Source organism: Hyperolius riggenbachi, chromosome 2, assembly GCF_040937935.1.
Source record: "Hyperolius riggenbachi isolate aHypRig1 chromosome 2, aHypRig1.pri, whole genome shotgun sequence".
Taxonomy (NCBI): domain Eukaryota; kingdom Metazoa; phylum Chordata; class Amphibia; order Anura; family Hyperoliidae; genus Hyperolius; species Hyperolius riggenbachi.
The window spans coordinates 295,855,781-295,874,729 of NC_090647.1; the positions used below are offsets into that span (position 1 = coordinate 295,855,781).

Genomic DNA, 18,949 nt, shown 5'->3' on the forward strand with positions numbered 1-18,949 from the left:
GTGACTAGGGTGTGTGTTGGGGGTGTGGCCTAAGTGTCCCACTTTCTGATGTGAAAATATTGGGAAAGTTTCCCTTTCAACAAAATATAGAAATGCACGATATAAATGGAAAGGCTGTGATTAAAAATTTCCATTTTCAGTTGGCAGTTAAACTGGTTAGGTAACTAGATTACCATGCATATGGGCATCACCGGAGAGAGTTATTTCCTACACAGTCCTGCCAGCTGCAAGCAGAACAAGTGTTACAGCATCTATTTACTAAAGCTGGAGAGCTGACGTGCTTGGAAGGATTTCTACATGTCATTTGGCAAACCACTGCTTTCACGGTCAAGCTTTATCTAACTCCAATACTAATGTACCTTGAGCTTGTCATTGACTCTTCCCTCTCAGACTATAGATTTTTGCATGATAGGATCCAAAGTCCACACCACATTCTAGATTGTAAGCTTATAAGGGCAGGGCTCTCTCTTCTACTGTGTTATCTTGTGCTATCTTCTCTCTGTGCCACACCACAGAACAAAATGTGACTGTTTCAATCAATAACAGTCATGCTCTTCACTTCCAGGACTCATTTCTATATACTGTACATAAGACTGTCATGTATACTGCACATGACTAAACTATGTCAAAGGACAACAGCTGCAACTGTTACGTAGCAGTACCAATATAACACTCAGCCAAAGCAATGCCTAGTGTTAATGCCAGATATGATCAATTAATTGCTATTATTTGAAGTGTGAATGTGCCTTAGTATCTTCACCTACTTCACTCTGGTTCAGACTTACACTAAGAAGGCTTCGTGAGGCAGTTGAATGGGAGGGGGGAGAAGAGGAGGAAGAAACCACAGATTCACTAGTCAAAAAATGTAAAAGATACTAAAAACCATTTTAACACATCAAAATATAGGTTTCTGTACATGGTGGAGATTAGAGATAGTCAATAAGATGCAAATATTTCATGCAGATGCAAAGTTCATGCAGGATTATGTAGATTTTATGCAAACATGCAGCTTGAAAATGGACCAATCAAGTCGCACCCAGGTTTAAATTGATTGGTCCATTTTCAAGCTGCGTATATTTGCATAAAAAAAAAATGATATAAATCTACATGAACTCGTAAATATTTGCATCTCATTGATCATTACTAGTGGAGATTGATTGATCATTACTAGAGGTCATTGACGCACCGTCATTCGGCTGGCGAGACATTAGAGATGGCCCAGCCTTGGAGAACTCATGGAGAAGCATGTGATCAGTTTGATTAGCTGATAGATTTGTAAGGTTCTAATTTGCTGTGATGACTTCCTGGTTTAACACATGATCAGGACCAGCAAATCAGAACCTTACAAATTATCAGCTGATCAAACTGATCACATGCTTTTCCATGAGTTCTCCTAAGCAGGGCCATCCCTACAAGACATATGACACTTCAGTTAGAGGATTCCATATCCATTAAGGCTGCATTGCACCACAAGGCAGATCTGGACCTAAAAAAGGTGTATGTACTATCCGAGGGAGCATGCAAGCCTGCCATAGCATTGACAGCGGTAGGGAAAGCTATCAGAGCATAGACAGAAAACATCGAGAGAGTGTGCTTAGGTCAGATGTGGAAAAGGAAGTCATTGTTTTCAGCCCGAGGACTTAAACATTGTCAGCAGACTTTATTGGTGAAGCAGCCTTTGATGTGATCAGATGTGCATCCCAAGCCATGGTATTTGCATATACACTGTTCAACTATAAACTGCAGACGAGACTATCAAGAGATTAAAGTGTACCCGAGACGATATATGACATGATGACAAACATGTGTATGTACAGTACAAAACATATTTTTCACCTCCGGTTCACTTTAGAAATTTATACTACGAAGATATAGGAGACAAGAATTATTCTTATTGCCCAGTAACCAAATATGTAATTTTCTAACTTGCTCTTGAAAAATGGCTGCAGAGTGGTTGTTTTTTGAACAGAACTGATACATTCCTTCAGTTCTTCTGTAGGAGAACTAGTTTGATGATTCCGGTTTCATAAGCTAAAATATTCATAATAAAATACTGTATTAAATGGAGATATAAGATCAAACTGGGTTTACTACCTTGTAGGAAAAGTGATTGTTCGTAGGGGCTACTGGAATGGTAGGTGCCTGTGTGTCCAGCTGCACAGCAGGAGTGGTAGTATTCTCCATTTTCTCCTGCCAGTTTATGATCCTCCTACAGCATCTTCAATTCCAGTCGGAAGATAAGATCACCAGCTCTTTTACACAGAAAGAACTCTTGCTTTGTCATCATAGACTTGACTTCATCCGTGGCCACATGCAATCACCTTAAGTACCACCTCTTCCTAAACCATGGAAACATAATAGAAGCAGTGTAACTCCAATCAGTTGTCACCTTTTTATAAAGGGCAAGCTTTCAAGTTATCTACAGAATCAAACAGGATTGTGTTAAATTTACATTATTCATCATTAAATGGATTATATTGTTTAATTAACAGATCAATTTCTGTTTTTGCACATGAAATGAAGGTTGAATTTTCAGAAGTCTGTCTGCAGGTTTGACTGCCAAGAGTTAAACAAAAGAAGAGAAAAAACAAACAGCTGAAGTAGACAGTCATGTCATATTACAAGGGCCAAGGTTTTTTTTTCTGTTTTGGAACATATTTTTAGATAGTCAGGTCCTGCACTCAGAGCAAGTAAAAACCCCAGGTGCTTTTAATGTCTGGCTCGCTCCATAGACCTGTGCAGATCACTATTTACTATGTGGACAAAGTATTTCCAGGCATACATTTTCCATTTTTAAATTCCACTAGTAATTTACAGTAGACAGGCATACAGGATACTTCAGGGGTGATTTACTAAAGCTGCAATGAACACCACAATGGGGGGGGCACAAACATTTTAAAGGGACCCTGAGCAGCAGTACAAAAAAAGCAAATCTGGAATTACCTGGGGTTTCCTCCAGCCCCCCTGTAGCTCGCAAGGTCCCTCGGTGTCCTCTGGGTCCCCTCCGTGGTCACGCTGGTGGATCCATAAACCAGGCGACTTTGACTGAAGTGTGGTTCAGGCTTTCGAGTACCACGTATGCCGTAATTGGCTACTTTGGCCGAAGTCGCGCACATACCGAACCCGCAGCGGGACCACGGAGGGGATCCAGAGGATGCAGAGGGAGTTTGCAGGCTACAAGGGGTTGGAGGAAGCCCCAGGTAAGTCCAGATTTGTCCTTTTTTTTTTAACTTTGTTCAGGGTCCCTTTAACCAGTGTATCAACAGCCAGCGATGGTCAATGAGATGCAAATAATTCTGAGTTGATGCAAATTTCTCCAACTTGAAAATGAACCAGTAAAATTCAACCTTGGAACGATTCGACTTGTCCATTTTCTAGATGCATACTTTTTTTAATGTAAAAATTAGCAAAGTTCTGCATAAACTCAAAAATGATTTGCATTTCTTGATCACTCCTATCCACGATTTTGGCTGTAGACCAGATATGTCAAAATGCACATTCACCTGTCATTGCAATGAAGATATCAAACTACATTATAACCTAGAAATGGTAAAACAAACGGCACTGTAACCTGAACTAAATACTATAGTAATATCTAAACATAATTTTGGAATTCTTGACATGAAAAGTACCCTTACCCCCAAAATAAATAAAAATAACCATAATAATAATCCAAACATTTGCATAGCGCTTTTCTCCCGTCTGACTCAAAGCGCTCAAGAGCTGCAGCCACTGGGATGTGTTCAAGAGGCCACCATGCAGTGTTAGGGAGTCTTGCCTTGAACGCCTTACTGAATAGGTACGGACCCTAGCCAGGATTCAAACCTAATGCTGGGCATACACGGCCCAGATTCTTATCAATCGAGCCGCTGATGGCTCGACTGATAGTTTCCGACATGTCTGATCACCGCGTGGATCGATTCCCGGCTCGATCCCCGCAGGCAAAAACGAAGCGCTGATAAGCGCTAAGAAGGAAGTGCCCGCGGGGACGAGCGGGAATCGATCCGCGCGGATAAGCGGTGACGCGCTGGCTCGATTCTGGCGCATAAACGTGCTGTGTATGCCCGGCATTAGTCTCTCATGTCAAAGGCAGAGCCCTTAACCAGTACACAACCCAGCCTCAAACAGAATCTGTAACCTAAACAGGTCTACCACTCCCAGTCCATCCATATGTGCTGGTGCTAGCAAACAGAAAATGCTTCCCCACATGCTATGCATTTGAGAAAGTGCTCAATGCAAGAAGTTATAATAACAAGCAGTTTTTTGCATCATTCTGCATTTCGTGTGCATAAAAGTCTTCATTTCCTAGTCCAGGAGTATGGCTGCATTTGCAAATGTGGAGATTCCCCCTGACCACTAGACCATACATTAACTCCTGCACTGGGCACAGTCAGGCTTATAGTCAGCTGGAAAGTCATGTAAGTGGCCATTCTACACAAAATCATGCCATTGATCACACGCCTGGCCATATAATCCCCCTGGCATCCGACCATTTAAAGGATACCCGAAGTGACATGTGACATGATGAGATAGACACGTGTATGTACAGTGCCTGGCACACAAATAACTATGCTGTGTTTCTTTTTTCCCTTCTCTGCCTGAAAGAGTTAAATATTAGGTATGTAAGTGGCTGACTCAGTCCTGACTCAGACAGGAAGTGACTAGAGTGCGACCCTCACTGATAAGAAATTCCCCCTTTTTACCTCTTTCTTGCTCTCAGGAGCCATTTTCTGCTAGGAAAGTGTTTTATAGTTGGAATTTCTTATCAGTGAAGGTCACACTGTAGTCACTTCCTGTCTGAGTCAGGAATGAGTCAGCCACTTACATACCTGATATTTAACTCTTTCAGGCAGAGAAAGAAAAAAAGAAACAGCATAGTTATTTGTGTGCGAGGCACTGTACATACACATGTCTATCTCATGTCAAATGTCACTTAGGGTATCCTTTAAAGGTTAGCTTCTGTTCCAATGCAGAGTCTGTTATACTATCTGGTGGCCAAACAAAGCTACAATGTAGTTCTATTAACGTCTGGACCTGTGGCAGATTTCTGCATACTTTTACAAAGTGAGCACTGCAATTAATGCAGTCATACCTTTAAACAGAATTGTCGTTTTTAGCACAGGATTACGTCAAGCTATCAGGCAGTATAGCATGTAGGCCAAATACAAATTTGTTGCTGCACCCTTGTAAATTCATAACATACTAACAACATTACAATTATGTAGCTGGATATTAATGCTATTTGATTATTCACAAAACACTAATTATGCATAACCAAAACATGATCATATGTGTGCCGAGTCAGATATGTTCACATCTCACCGTTTCAGTTAGTAAAAGCTAATGCTTGAATGAAAAGCAAAATTATCAGCTTTGCAAATGATTACTGAAATAACATTTTGGATTAAGACCATAAATTGGAAAACTTGTCAGTGTTATATACATTTATTTTAATAGTAAATTAACAAAGCTCAGCAAATTTATTTATTTTAGTGTCTACAGGACTTAACAATAATAATCCTAACATTTGTATAGCGATTTTCTCTTGTCGGACTCAAAGAGCTCAAGTACTGCAGTCACTAAGAGCACACTCAAGAGATCACCCTGCAGTGATAGGGAGTCTTGCCTAAGGACACTTTACTGAATAGGTACCGAGCCTTACCACTAACCAGGATATGAACCCTGGTTTCCCACGTCAAAGGCAGAGCCCTTAACCAATACACCATAATATGTATTTTGTGTTCATAGGATATAGTTGTGTGATCAAGCCTGCTCTCCTCTGCCTCACCTCTACCAGTATTGGGGAGAGAGTGCTACAATCCTTATCAGCGATACACCTATTGCAGTGCATATGTATTGAAGGTTGGTGTGCCCTAGGCTGCCACAGTGGGGCCTAGGACTGAACTGTATACCAGCTTTGTGCATGTGACAGCTAGTATGTACCATTTAGTCTGCCATATCTTTAAACAACTTGTGGAAAGACAAAAAGAAAAAAAATGAGAACCCACAATGATGTAGTTATGTAGTACATCAAAATAATGTGGATAAAGATTATTTGAGTTAAATAATACTCACAAAAGGTAGGCAACCACTGTATAGGCATGACCACACTCAGTATAAGAAGTTGCTCTCTGAATAATCGAAGAATGGGGCAACACCTCTCCACTGAGGGTAGACACAGTATGCAAATAATAGTACAACAGAGGTGCAAAGAAGATTAATATTTTCTAAAACAGTTTAAAAAGGGGGGTAGTGGTGGTCTTACCTCCCCAGAGATGACTCGATTTAGTTGATTTAATTTAAAAGGATTTTTCTATACACTCCAATGTGCAATGCGTTTCGCAGGTGTGACCTGTTTCTTCAGGCAGAATAAGGATTAGCTGGGACATATAAAAAAGTGGCTAAGAGCGCATTCCAGTATAACATATGTAAACATGAACAACAATAATAGTAATAATAATAATAATAATAATAATAATAATAAAACACTGCTCTAAAAAATAAAGGGAACACTTAAACAACACAGTGCAACTCCAAGTCAATCACACTTCTGTGAAATCAAACTGTCTACGTAGGTAGCAACACTAATTGACAATCCATTTCACATGCTGTTGTGCGAATGGAATGGACAAAAAATGGAAATCGGAGGCAATTAGCAAGACATCCCCAATAAAGGAGTGGTTCTGCATGTGCTGACCACAAACCACTTCTCAGTTCCAATGCTTTCTGGCTGATGTTCTGACCATTTGTGAATGCTGGTAGAGCTTTCACTCTAGTGGCAGCCTGAGACGGAGTTTACAACCCACACAAGTGGCTCAGGTAGTGCAGCTCATCCAGGATGGCACATCAATGTGAACTGTGGCAATGTGAACTGTGGCAAGAAGAAGGTTTGCTGTGTCTGTCAGTGTAGTGTCCAGAGCAGGCATGGGCAAACTTGGCCCTCCAGCTGTTAAGGAACTAAAAAAATCCCACAATGCATTTGCCTTTATGAGTCATGACTGTGGCTGTCAGACTCCTGCAATGCATTGTTGGACTTGTAGTGCCTGAACAGCTGGAGGGACAAGTTTGCCCATGCCTGGTCCAGAGCATGGAGGCACTACCAGGAGACAGGCAGGTACATCAGGAGACGTGGAGGAGGCCATAGGAGGGAAACAACCCAGCAGCAGGACCGCTACCTCCACCTTTGTGCAAGGAACAGGGGGAGCACTGACAGAGCCCTGCAAAATGACCTCCAGCAGGCCACAAATGTGCATGTCTGCTCAAATGGTCAGAAACAGACTCCATGAGGGTGGTATGAGGGCCACAGGTGGGGGTTGTGCTCACAGCCCAACACCGTACAGGACATTTAGCATTTGTCATAGAACACCAAGATTGGCAAATTCGCCACTGGCGTCCTGTGCCCTTCACAGAAAGAAAGCAGGTTCACACTGAGCGCAAGTGACAGAAGTGACAGCCATGTGACACGGCTGTCCCCCTAGGTGGCACAAAAGTGATCTGCTGTCATAGGCTGAAGCCTATGACAGCCGATCACGCTGGTTGGCTGGCGGGGGGAGGGAGGGAGGGGGAAGACAAAACAATAAAATATAAATATTGATTTAAAAAAAATATTTGTATCAAAAAATAAACAAACAAACAAACAACCTGGGAGCGATCAGAGCCCCCCAACAGAAAGCTCTGTTGGTGGGCAGAAAAGGGGGTGGGTAATCATTTGTGGGCTGAGTTGTAAAGCCCTGCAGCGAACCCTTAAAGCTGCAGTGGCCTATTTTGTAAAAAAATGGCCTGGTCACTAAGGTGGTTTAAGACCGCGGTCCACAAGAGGTTAAAGTGGTTGTAACATCAAAAAATTGCCCTAAAAATATAGGTTAAACCACCCTTTTTTCTAAAATAGGTATCTATATGCCCCTTAATTTCTTTGTGTACCTTAGCTGAACTGTGCCAACAGGTTAGTGGATTTTAAATAAAATTACTAGCTTATCTCAAAATGCAAAAAGAAACTTCCAATCTCAGATAATATAAGGACACTATCACCAGTAGATTATTGCCTCCCCCCCCCCCCCTTCCCCATTTGAAGAGTTTACACAGTGACGTAAGCCTGTTATCTATGTGATGTTTGCTGTGGAACAGCAATCTATAAAATAAGCAGTAAATTAACAGTGAGCTGGGTTAAAAAAATAGGGAAGAAGTGATGTCACTTTTGACATCACAGAGAAATAGTAAAAATGGAAACCAGCAAAAATATTGTATTTTTCATATCACATTTTTCTGAAAGGGAACCAGATATGGGCCCCCCACCATAAAATATACATACCAGGTGCTTCCTCCAGCCCCCTCCGGCCTGATTGCTCCCACACCGTCTTGTTCTTGCTCTCCGTTTCTCCAGAATTGGCCCCAGAAAGTCCTCCAGTCCAGGGCCCAATGCGTATGCGATCACGTTGCCTTGAGCGTAGTACTGCACAGGAGCAGAACATTCCAGGCAACAGGAGCGAGACAAGGGCTGGACTGTGCTTGACTGCAGGATTGACTTGCCCCAACTGTAGGATTTTTTGGGGCCAGTTGCAGGCAAACAGAGAGCACCGTGACAGTGATCAGGCCGGTGTGGACTGGAAGAAGCCCCGGTATGTATAATTTATGGCAGGGGCCCCATCTTTGGTACACTTTAAACTTGGCAGTGAACGCTTAAAAACAACAAGGTAGGTAAGCTAAATAATTTCTTATTCAAGGATTTATTTTATATTTTTCAGTTAATATGGAGTTTCATCTCACTTTTAAAAGGTTCTGTGGCTCAAACACTGTCATAACATATACCAAAGGAGGGTGTGGTCAAGGATCATATTATCATTGTGTCAGATGCAGTCATAGCCACAATCCAATTACAGCTGTGCAACAGGACCAACCAGAATGAAAGAGCTATGTGGCAGATAAATGCAATTGACACAGGGTTATTATAACCAACAAGTGAAAATAAGTTACAGTAGAACCCCTTTATAGTAAAGAAGAAATGAAACAAATTCGTAGTTGTAGCGCTTCAAATTAAACGTACTCGTCAGGCTGCAAGATATAAAAGGGGTTAAGCCCTCCACCCCTACGTTTAAAATATTTATATACGACAAAAATATCTGCGCCAAATACAGTAAAATACCATACTACTTTATTTAAAAACCAATCACATGAATTAAAATCAATTGTAGCAACTTCAACCCAATAGACACTCCTATAGGAAGAATGACACTTTTTGTGTTAAATGAATCACATTTCCATCATTGCACTGTCCTATATGATTCCACACTCTAGCGTTTTCTATCAACCTATACAGCTCTAACCAGGTATCCACTTGAACGGTTTTCACCAGTACAACACTCTTCTTATTAATGTGTCCTTATTTCTTCAATTTGACAGATTGCGTTTCACAGTCATCAATAGACGTTCTTCCACTTTGTTCAATGCAATATTCATTAGTGGTAGTATCTATAATTATTGATAGTTGTGGAGGTGCACCTCGCTGTAACTCACTTTTACGTAGTAGTCCAGGAGAGGGGAGAAGGTTCCAGTGTCCTCGTACCTCAAAGGTAGCAGAGTTTCTCAGCTCTTCCAGCGGCAGTGAGTCTCGGCCGAAGACTTCACCCAAGCGTCCCCGCAGTAAAATACCATCAGCCGACATGTTTCAGTAGGCACGCCTACCTTCCTCAGAGCCCTGAGGAAGGTAGGCATGCCTACTGAAACATTTCGGCTGATTGGCTTTGAAAGTGGTGACGTCACCCTGAACATCTGGTAGAGTACGCCGGAGGTCTGTCAATTTGTTGGGTCCGGGCTGCGGAGAAGCAGCGGGAGCGTTTGTTGCGGGGACGCTTGGGTGAAGTCTTCGGCCGAGACTCACTGCCGCTGGAAGAGCTGAGAAACTCTGCTACCTTTGAGGTACGAGGACTCTGGAACCTTCTCCCCTCTCCTGGACTACTACGTAAAAGTGAGTTACAGCGAGGTGCACCTCCACAACTATCAATAATTATAGATACTACCACTAATGAATATTGCATTGAACAAAGTGGAAGAACGTCTATTGATGACTGTGAAACGCAATCTGTCAAATTGAAGAAATAAGGACACATTAATAAGAAGAGTGTTGTACTGGTGAAAACCGTTCAAGTGGATACCTGGTTAGAGCTGTATAGGTTGATAGAAAACGCTAGAGTGTGGAATCATATAGGAGAGTGCAATGATGGAAATGTGATTCATTTAACACACAAAGTGTCATTCTTCCTATAGGAGTGTCTATTGGGTTGAAGTTGCTACAATTGATTTTAATTCATGTGATTGGGTTTAAATAAAGTAGTATGGTATTTTACTGTATTTGGCGCAGATATTTTTGTCGTATATAAACCCTTTATAGTAAACTCCAAGGGACCAGGCAAAGTAGTTTCCTATATTAGAAATTGTCATTCTCAAGCACAAAGTATACCATAACATAAATAACTGGGAGCCATTTTTGTTTTCCATGCTTCAGCAAGCAAGCACAGACAGTGTCGAAGTTAGATCAGAATGCACGGTGCTAAATATGCAAGGGATTTGCATGCAATCATCACACAACAGCTTGAACAGGAAGCATAGATCTCACCAATTAATGCAGGTACAGTACTGATAGTATGTTCCGCTGTCCACATTTCCGTGTAGCCTGGATGATACTGTAGTGTTGCAGTCATGCACAAGCAAGTCACAGATGAAAGATGATGCCCTCAATTATCAGGCAGCAGCTTACACAGGAAGCATAGGTCTCACCGGCTGGTGCTTTTGAGGTAATCCATGCGGTCCGAGAGTAGTGTGCAGATAGGGAGCAGGCTGCAAGTGGCTACCAGCCCGCCCACCGACCATGGCTTATGGGTAGGGATGACAAATGATATGCAAATTTATGTACATTTTTATGCAAATATATGCAGCTTGAAAATGGACCAATCAAGTCCTTTTCAAGCTTCATATATTTACATAAAAATTTACATAAATTTGCTTAATCTTGGGAGCATTTGCTTATCATTGATCATCCCTACTGATGGCTCTCCGACTGCCGTTTGACACATGCACCCTTCCACTATAGCCAGACAAAATACCGCCGGGGCCAGAAAAAAACTCTACAATATAACAGATGTTTTAATACATCAGAGTTTATACTTCTAATTAATATATACTTATAAGGGTGCTTGACTGGGACATTTAATTTACTATAACCAAAGTTATACTGTATCAGTGTTTACTATAAACGAGATTATAAGGTATAAAGTCAATTTCACTGATCCAACATACCAGTACTCCTGAAATTAACAATATAAGACAATGTAAGCACCTGACGTATATTTTGCAGTATTCTACAATATTTTCCTGAATTTACTGAGTGGCAGCACATCTATATTGCTTGGTCTAAGCCAGCACCCAGCAATTCCCAACCCGTGTGTAGTGACACAATGTGTTGCGGCAGTGTCGGTTTCGGGTATGTGTCGCCACTCTGACCCCTTCCACTGGCTTCCAGAGTATAAACCGAAAGACATGTCCGCAAACGCGGACTTTGGTAGCCATTTTATTGTAGTCCTACTGTAGCTTTGGCTGCAGCAGACCAATCAAGGGAGCACCTGTATGTTAGGGGGACATATAAAGTGGCCTGTGCCAGGAGCAGTGATAGCCACTGATTAGCAGCCATTACTGTGCCAGCCAAGAGCCACCGATTAGCAGCCATCTGTCATCAGTAGCAGTAAGTATGCAGGGTCCGTTAGCATCTCTATCTATCTATCTATCTATCTATCTATCTATCTATCTATCTATCTATCTATCTATCTATCTATCTAAAAAGCGACCTTGTTTGAGTTGTTGTGTATTTTCTGAACTTCAGACCCTCATCTATTTCTCTGAACCAGTTTCTAGTTTTTATTGTCAGACTGATTCTCTTTATCAATATTCCTGAAAGGTTTTAGGTTTAATTTTTACGTGTATCCAGGACGATGCACCCTCTTCATTCAATTTCATGATTATTATTAGTATTTTTTTTGTTATACCGTACATATGTCATGGGGATCTGAATGTCTGGCCTGATGTGTCACAAATTAGAAAAGGTTGGGAACCACTGGTCTAAGCATTGGACAGTGTGTTGTAGTTTATATAGGGAGAAGCACAATGCTTTCATAGCTTCCTGCTTCATGGTCAAGGAAAGATGTAGCCAGAGAGACCACATGACCAAAACAGGGGAAAAGATAGTATTTCTATATCCAATGCAAGCCTTTTATTGTTGGAGGGGGAAGAGGAGGCATAATATGCTTAATGTCTTTACAAAAATGTTTATGCCATGCTGTTACCAACCACTAAGGGCAAAGTAAAATGAGCAACTTTGTCACATCACAATCACTGCACCTTGTCACTACATGCTGCTACTGCTATCCAGCAATATATTTGTATTTGGAGAATCTGTGGTCACACCAGTTGTTGCCTTTAGTTACCCAGCAACCTCCTGCCCATTTCACAAGTGACAGTAGCTCCTAATGTAGGTCTATTGATGGAGACTAGGTACAGGCGGTATATACTAGTTACTGCAACTGAGTAGCTTGTGTGGCATAGCCCTTAGGAAAGCTGAGCATGGAAACTACAGTACATTATTAATTGTAGCTCACATTGCCAAAATTAGGAAAGACAAATATATCTTCTTTTAACCACTTGCCGACCAGGGGAATTTTCACTGATCGGTGCTGCGTGGGCTCTACAGCCCGCAGCACCGATCAGGAGTGCAGCAGGGCGATCAGACTACCCCCCTTTTTTCCCCACTAGGGGGATGTCCTGCTGGGGGGGGTCTGATCGCCGCCGGCCATTAGTGAGTAGCGGGGGGGCTCCTTAAAGCCCCCCTCCGCAGCGTTTTGTGCGCTCCCTCCCTCCCCTTACCTCCCTCTCCCTTGCTGGGCTGCTCAGGACGGATATCCGTCCTGCGCATTGTGGGATAGGCTTCAGCCTATCATATGCCGGCGATCCCCGGCCAGAGGCCGGGGATCGCTGATCTGCCTTACGGCGCTGCTGCGCAGCAGCGCCATATCATGTAAACAGCGGGGATTTCTTCCCCGCCTGTTTACATTTTGCCGGCGAGCCGCTATCAGTTGTGTCAGTTCACGGAGACACCCTCCGTGAACTGACATGGAAAGGCCGCTCGATCGAGCGGCCGTTTCCATGGTAACCCGCAGACGACCAGTTTACGCCAATCGGCGTTAGCTGGTCGTCAAGAGGTTAAACTATAAATATTATTTCCTGGGGTGTTTTATAGAGCATGGACCTGTAATAGCTTTTAAATGTTGTCTGGGTCCACATTAGTGAGCATTTCAACCACCTCCTGTTGTGTTCATGAGTGTCACAGGAAAGGAAGTGTTTGGAAATCTCCACAGCAGCAACACAGTCAGCCATAGAGGAACTTTTTCTCTAGAGTAGGAAAATTATATCAGCTTTTTTTAATCACTGTAGTGTCCTGTAGGGCAAAGTTCCCCAACCCTGTCCTCAAGGGCCACCAACAGTACATGTTTTGCAGGAAACCACACACAATCACAGGTGGAGAAATTAGTGTTGCAGCAGAGCTGATTAACTACCTCTGTGAATTTATACAAAACTTGCACTGTTGGTGTAGACAAAAGAAATACCGAGAGCCCAATATAGTGTAGTATGCAAAACAAGGGGTTGGAAATGAAAAGTATATAATGTATATACTCCCAAACGTGGGTTACCTCCTAGGTAACCACTGTATAGGCAGGTGAGGAGATTAGACCTGTCCTCACTCAGGATTAAAAAAGTCGCTCTCTGTAGATAAGGAAATAAGGGGCAACACCCCTCCACCAGGGGTGGATATTGATAATGTAAGAGTGAACAGAGGCGCCAGCAGGATAAAAGGTTCTAAAAGGCTTAAAATCCCTCAGGAGGTGGTGGTGGACTCGCCTTCCCGAAGCAGACAAGATACCGTCAGTTTTATGACAACAGGTTTATTAATATACTCCAAAACAAACAGTGCAACGCGTTTCACAGGTATGTTCCCGCTTCCTATCTGTTGCCCGAGGAAGCGGGAACATACCCGTGAAAGGCGTTGCACTGTTTTTTGTTTTTATATAATATAAACAATAGATGAGCAGAAGTTTGTAGTCCAGCATTACAAGAGTGACACAGTCATCTCATCTTTGGTTTCTGCTCATTTCATCAGCAAGGTTTATAGAATGACATCTGTCAGCTATGGCCAGACTGATCAGCCACCATTGATCATACTGCTTAGAGTGGAAGGAGAGAAGCAAAAGGAAGAGATGGAGGATCAATCACCACTTTACCACTACAGGAGGCGCCTTGAATCTGCAAAACCGGTCCTGAGATCAACCAAAGTGTGGTCAAACGAGGCCAAGCTCCAACTTCAGGCCTGCTTTGACTGCACAGACTGGAAGGCCCTGGAATCACCAAACCTGGATGAGTGGGCAGACAACATGAGCTCGTACACCAGGTTCTGCGAGGACTCCTATATACCAACAAAAACTCAAAGTCTACCCAAATGACAAGCCATGGTTCTCCAAGAAACTTCGGCAACTGTGCAGAATCAAGGAAGCCGCACACAAGTCCGGGAACCAGGAGGAATACAGGAGGGCAAGAAACTTGCTTGACAGGGAACTGAGAAACGCTAAGAAAGGATACGCAGATAAGCTGAAAGAGGACCTCTCCTCAAACGACTCACAAGCTGTTTGGCGAGGGCTTAAAGGTGCCACCGGTTACAAGCCCCCCCTCCCCTAAAGCGCACCCCCCAGCACTGAGCTGTTGGAAGACCTCAGTGACTTCTACTGCAGGTTCGAGGAGAACGATGCTCCTGCGGAGCTTCTGATGCCAGAGGCTCCCTTCACTTCACCACATACCGCAGTTCCACCAGGACAAAAAAAAAAAAAAAAAATAAAAAAAAAATTGCCTCCCCCGGCCGTAAATGAGTCGGCGTGCCACCTATCCAGGATAAAGGCCAGGAAAGCCCCAGGCGCTAATGGAGTGTCGCCAGACTGCCTGAAAACATGCGCACAGCAGCTCGCTCCTATCCTTTCCTCCGTCTTCAACAAGTCCCTACAGTGTGGCAAAGTACCGGCATGCTTCAAGAGGTCCACCATCATCCCTGTACCCAAAAACAGGGCGCGTCCAACCTCAATAATTTCAGGCCTGTCGCCCTCACATCGGTCATAATGAAAACTTTTGAAAAGGCGGTCCTGCCTCTCCTTAAACACAAAACAGAAACCCAACTAGACCCGTATCAATTTGCATACAGGGCAAATAGGTCGACCGATGACACCATAAACATCTGTCTGGAGCTTGTCAACAACCACCTTGACAAACCAAATTCATACGCCAGGGTCGTCCTCCTCGACTTCAGCTCCGCTTTTAACAGCATTAGCCCCCATATACTACAGGAAATCTGGCTGAGCTCGGGGTCCACCCCACACTCCAACTGTGGATCAATGACTTCCTTACAAACAGATCCCAGGTGGTAAAGCTGGGCTCCACCTCCTCGCAACCAAAGACCACCAACACGGGGGCCCCACAAGGCTGCGTCTTGTCACCATTCCTGTTCTCCCTGTACACGAACAATTGCAGATCCTCGGCAAGCTCTGTCAAGGTAATCAAATTTGCAGACAACACCACCATAGTCGGCCTGATCAACAACGACGAGCAGGCATACCGCCAGCAAGTGGACAGGATTTGCCACTGGTGCAAGGAGAACAAGCTGGTCCTCAACAATGCAAAAACCGTGGAGATTATCATTGACTTTAGAAAACATGCCTCCTCCCCACCCCCACTGCACATTGGAGGAATGGCGGTGGAGGAAGTGCCCTGTGTCTGACTCCTGGGCACCACCATCTCCAACACACTGAAATGGAAGGCAAACCAAGTCTCCACCAAGAGGAAAGCCCAGCAGAGGCTCTACTTCCTCTGCCAACTGAAAAAGTTCGGCATGTCACAAAAACTCCTGACGAACTTCTATACCGCAACCATCGAATCCGTCCTCTGCTCTTCCATCCTCGTCTGGTATGCTGGATCCACCGAAGGCGACAGAAGCAAACTACAGAGGGTCATCAGGTCAGCAGAAAGGATCATCGGGAACACACTCCCTGCCCTAGACTCCCTCTACAATACCAGACTATGCTCCAGAGCACTGAAGATTGCCAAGGATCCCTCCCACCCTGGCCACCAGTTTTTCAATCAGCTCCCCTTGGGGCGGAGGTATCTGAGGTACCGGTCCATCTCAACAAAGACAACGAGACACAAACAGCTTCTTCCCCTCGGCTGTAATGTCACTGAACTCCATAAACTCTGCCATGCTCTCCCCCCGTTGACTGCCCCTCCCCTGACTTTCTGCTTGTAATCCACTTGACAGATGTGTTTTGAAAAGTAAAAGTAGTATGTATATGGTTGGATCCAGTTGTGGCGAGGAGAACGCCAGCGCATACCACTAAGGCTGCATCTGAAATGATGCAGCCTTTTTTGCGCAATTCTCAATTTTACTGGTAGCGCGCCCAGGCTATGCATAGGTAGAATTTAGTTAGTGTTAGGTCCCCTCCCATGGAGGAAAGACTTCTTCGACAGTGGGAGGGACGAGTACCTAACAAATTGCAAATTGTTAGTGGAAACTAACATCCTCCAAGTGGTAGACAGGTCATGTGTATGCTCATTGTGTATTTGAATCCCATGAGTGGGGTGTGCACTTTTTTGCAGGTAAGCACTCATCTGTTTTTAAGTAGCGCTGTTCATTTCTTTGCTATGTTTGATTGATTTATTTCTGGTCAGCTGCTCCCACTTAATAGTTTTCCTTTGGTGTATATGCAGAGCCTCTGTTTGGGTTCAAGGTGCGTTTGCAGTTTCTGGGGGGGGCTCAGCGCATCTCTGAGCTGAGGCCATTCAGAGGCGGCCTGGTGATGCGCTGATCCCACTTTTTTTGTGAAATGACCACCAACTCAGTGTGAAGCACCTAAATAGATTTTCTGCACACTTTGCATTCAATTCAGATGCAAATCATATGCAAATCTGCTACTACTTATTATGCAAACAGGAAACTCAGGAGGAGGGGCTGGGAGCAGCTAACCTGACAGTTACATAGTTACAAAGTTAAGGAAAAGTGGGGGGAAAGGCTGCACATCCCTAAACACATGTTGCAATTGAATGGTTAATCGGCACAAGTGTCTAGTATAATATACTTTGCATGTAAACCATATTGGAAGCTAAAGTTCCTCCTAGTTTAATAAATGTTAGCACTTGTCTAGGATGCAGGGCATGCATTTTTCAGTCTGACAGAGGCGGTGTATGCCCGTGTGATTAACTATTCAATTGCAACATGTGTTTAGGGACGTGCAGCCTTTCCCCCCCACCTTTTTTTTAACTTGGATCCAGTTGTGTTTAGAAACTTTTATGTATATGTTTTGTTAGATGAAGTGATGCCACTAGGCTCTATGCCAGGCTGTTTCTTATGTTTCTATGTTCATGCCCTGTACTCATGTGCCAAGCCCAATTCCGGGCATGACCCAGTCGTGCTCGGCGAAATAAATGCGATTCTGATTCTGACCTGTGAAATGCAGAGATGGCCAGTGAGATGCAAACATGTTCAGTTGATGTAAATTTTATGTGATGAAACAGATGCAAATAAGGAGAGAAGAAAAAATTCCATGTGCATAATGTATATATATATCTTGTTTTAACGATGCAGGTGGTTTCGCCACTCGCCGCTGAAACTAGGCACAGCTATACCCGTAATGTTATAGTGCACGGGCATGTAAGGGTAATTTGGGGTTCCGGTGATCGCCAGACCCCTTATAACTTCTCCCTCTGAGTTGCTAGGGGAGGTGAATAGTATTTAATGTGGCCGGGAATCACGGCAGCAGGGTGAGGCGCTGTTCGGCTCACCCTGTGCTGAGCTCACCGGCATTGTAACTATATGTACGCTGTTTTAAGGCTGGTTTTGCATTTGACCATTGCGTACTAAAAATGATTCATATGATCCTGCATCAGAATGCGCCAACAGGGTCGTATGCATAGTGCAATGCTAATTACACCAGAGAGGAAATGTGTGCATCAACCAAGTGAACCTGACAAATCTGGCTTTGCAAATTTGGCCTATTGGCCAATCACGAGACATTGCTCATGCAAATATGCATTTGCTTTCGCATGCCTAAATATGCAGGGTCAAAAACCAAAACAATCGCCCTGCGGGAATTAGTTCATGCTACATAGCACTATCCAGGGGCGCCACGAGGAGGCTTCCCATTGCCCCCATACAACCGGGGGACCGCGGGGGTCCCAGGCTCTCTCACCGCCTAGAACCCACACAGCGGTACCCCGGAGGGGGAGGCTGGGGGGTGCAGGCGATCTCCCCAGCGTGGCCAGCGCCAGGAAGAGCCGTAATTAGCATTGCATTTCTTCCCTTTGGAGGCAAGTGGTGAATGGCTTGTTTTAGGAGGTGAGAGCCCTGGAGCAGGCTGTTTGCACCTGTCCTCCCCTTATGTGTCGCGCCCAGGTCATGCGCATGTAGCAGAACACAATGGATGTTAAGGTAAGTGCCTGTTTTTAATCTTGGGAGGTGTGTGCGGGCGGCTCTTCCCGGCGCTGGCCACACTGGGGAGATCGCCTGCACCCCCAGCCTCCCCCTCCGGGGTGCCGCTGTGTGGGTTCCAGGCGGTGAGAGAGCCTGGGACCCCCGCGGCCCCCCGGTTGTATGGGAGCAATGGGAAGCCTCCTCGTGGCGCCCCTGGATAGTGCTATGTAGCATGAACTAATTCCCGCAGGGCGATTGTTTTGCGGTTTTTGGTTTTTGACCCTGCATATTTAGGCATGCGAAAGCAAAAGCAATGTCTCGTGATTGGCCAATAGGCCAAATTTGCAAAGCCAGATTTGTCAGGTTCACTTGGTTGATGCACACATTTTCCTTTCTGGTGTAATTAATTCG

The 18,949-nt window shown here is 44.1% G+C and overlaps 1 protein-coding gene across 6 annotated transcripts in view; it reads right to left on the reverse strand.

Moving 5' to 3' along the window:
• The window catches only part of NIPAL3 (NIPA like domain containing 3), a 95,285-nt gene that overhangs the window by 53,213 nt on the left and 23,123 nt on the right, over positions 1-18,949 (reverse strand). For 3 of the 6 annotated variants that reach the window (XM_068268978.1, XM_068268982.1, XM_068268977.1), the window contains exons 2-3: positions 6,266-6,380; positions 2,095-2,339 (exon numbers count right to left, since the gene is read on the reverse strand). In XM_068268978.1, the coding sequence (XP_068125079.1) occupies positions 2,095-2,184 (90 nt within the window). In that variant the 5' untranslated portion in view covers positions 2,185-2,339; positions 6,266-6,380. The remainder of the gene's footprint in view (positions 1-2,094; positions 2,340-6,265; positions 6,381-18,949) is intronic. The other 3 variants (XM_068268979.1, XM_068268980.1, XM_068268981.1) reach the window with 1 other exon arrangement.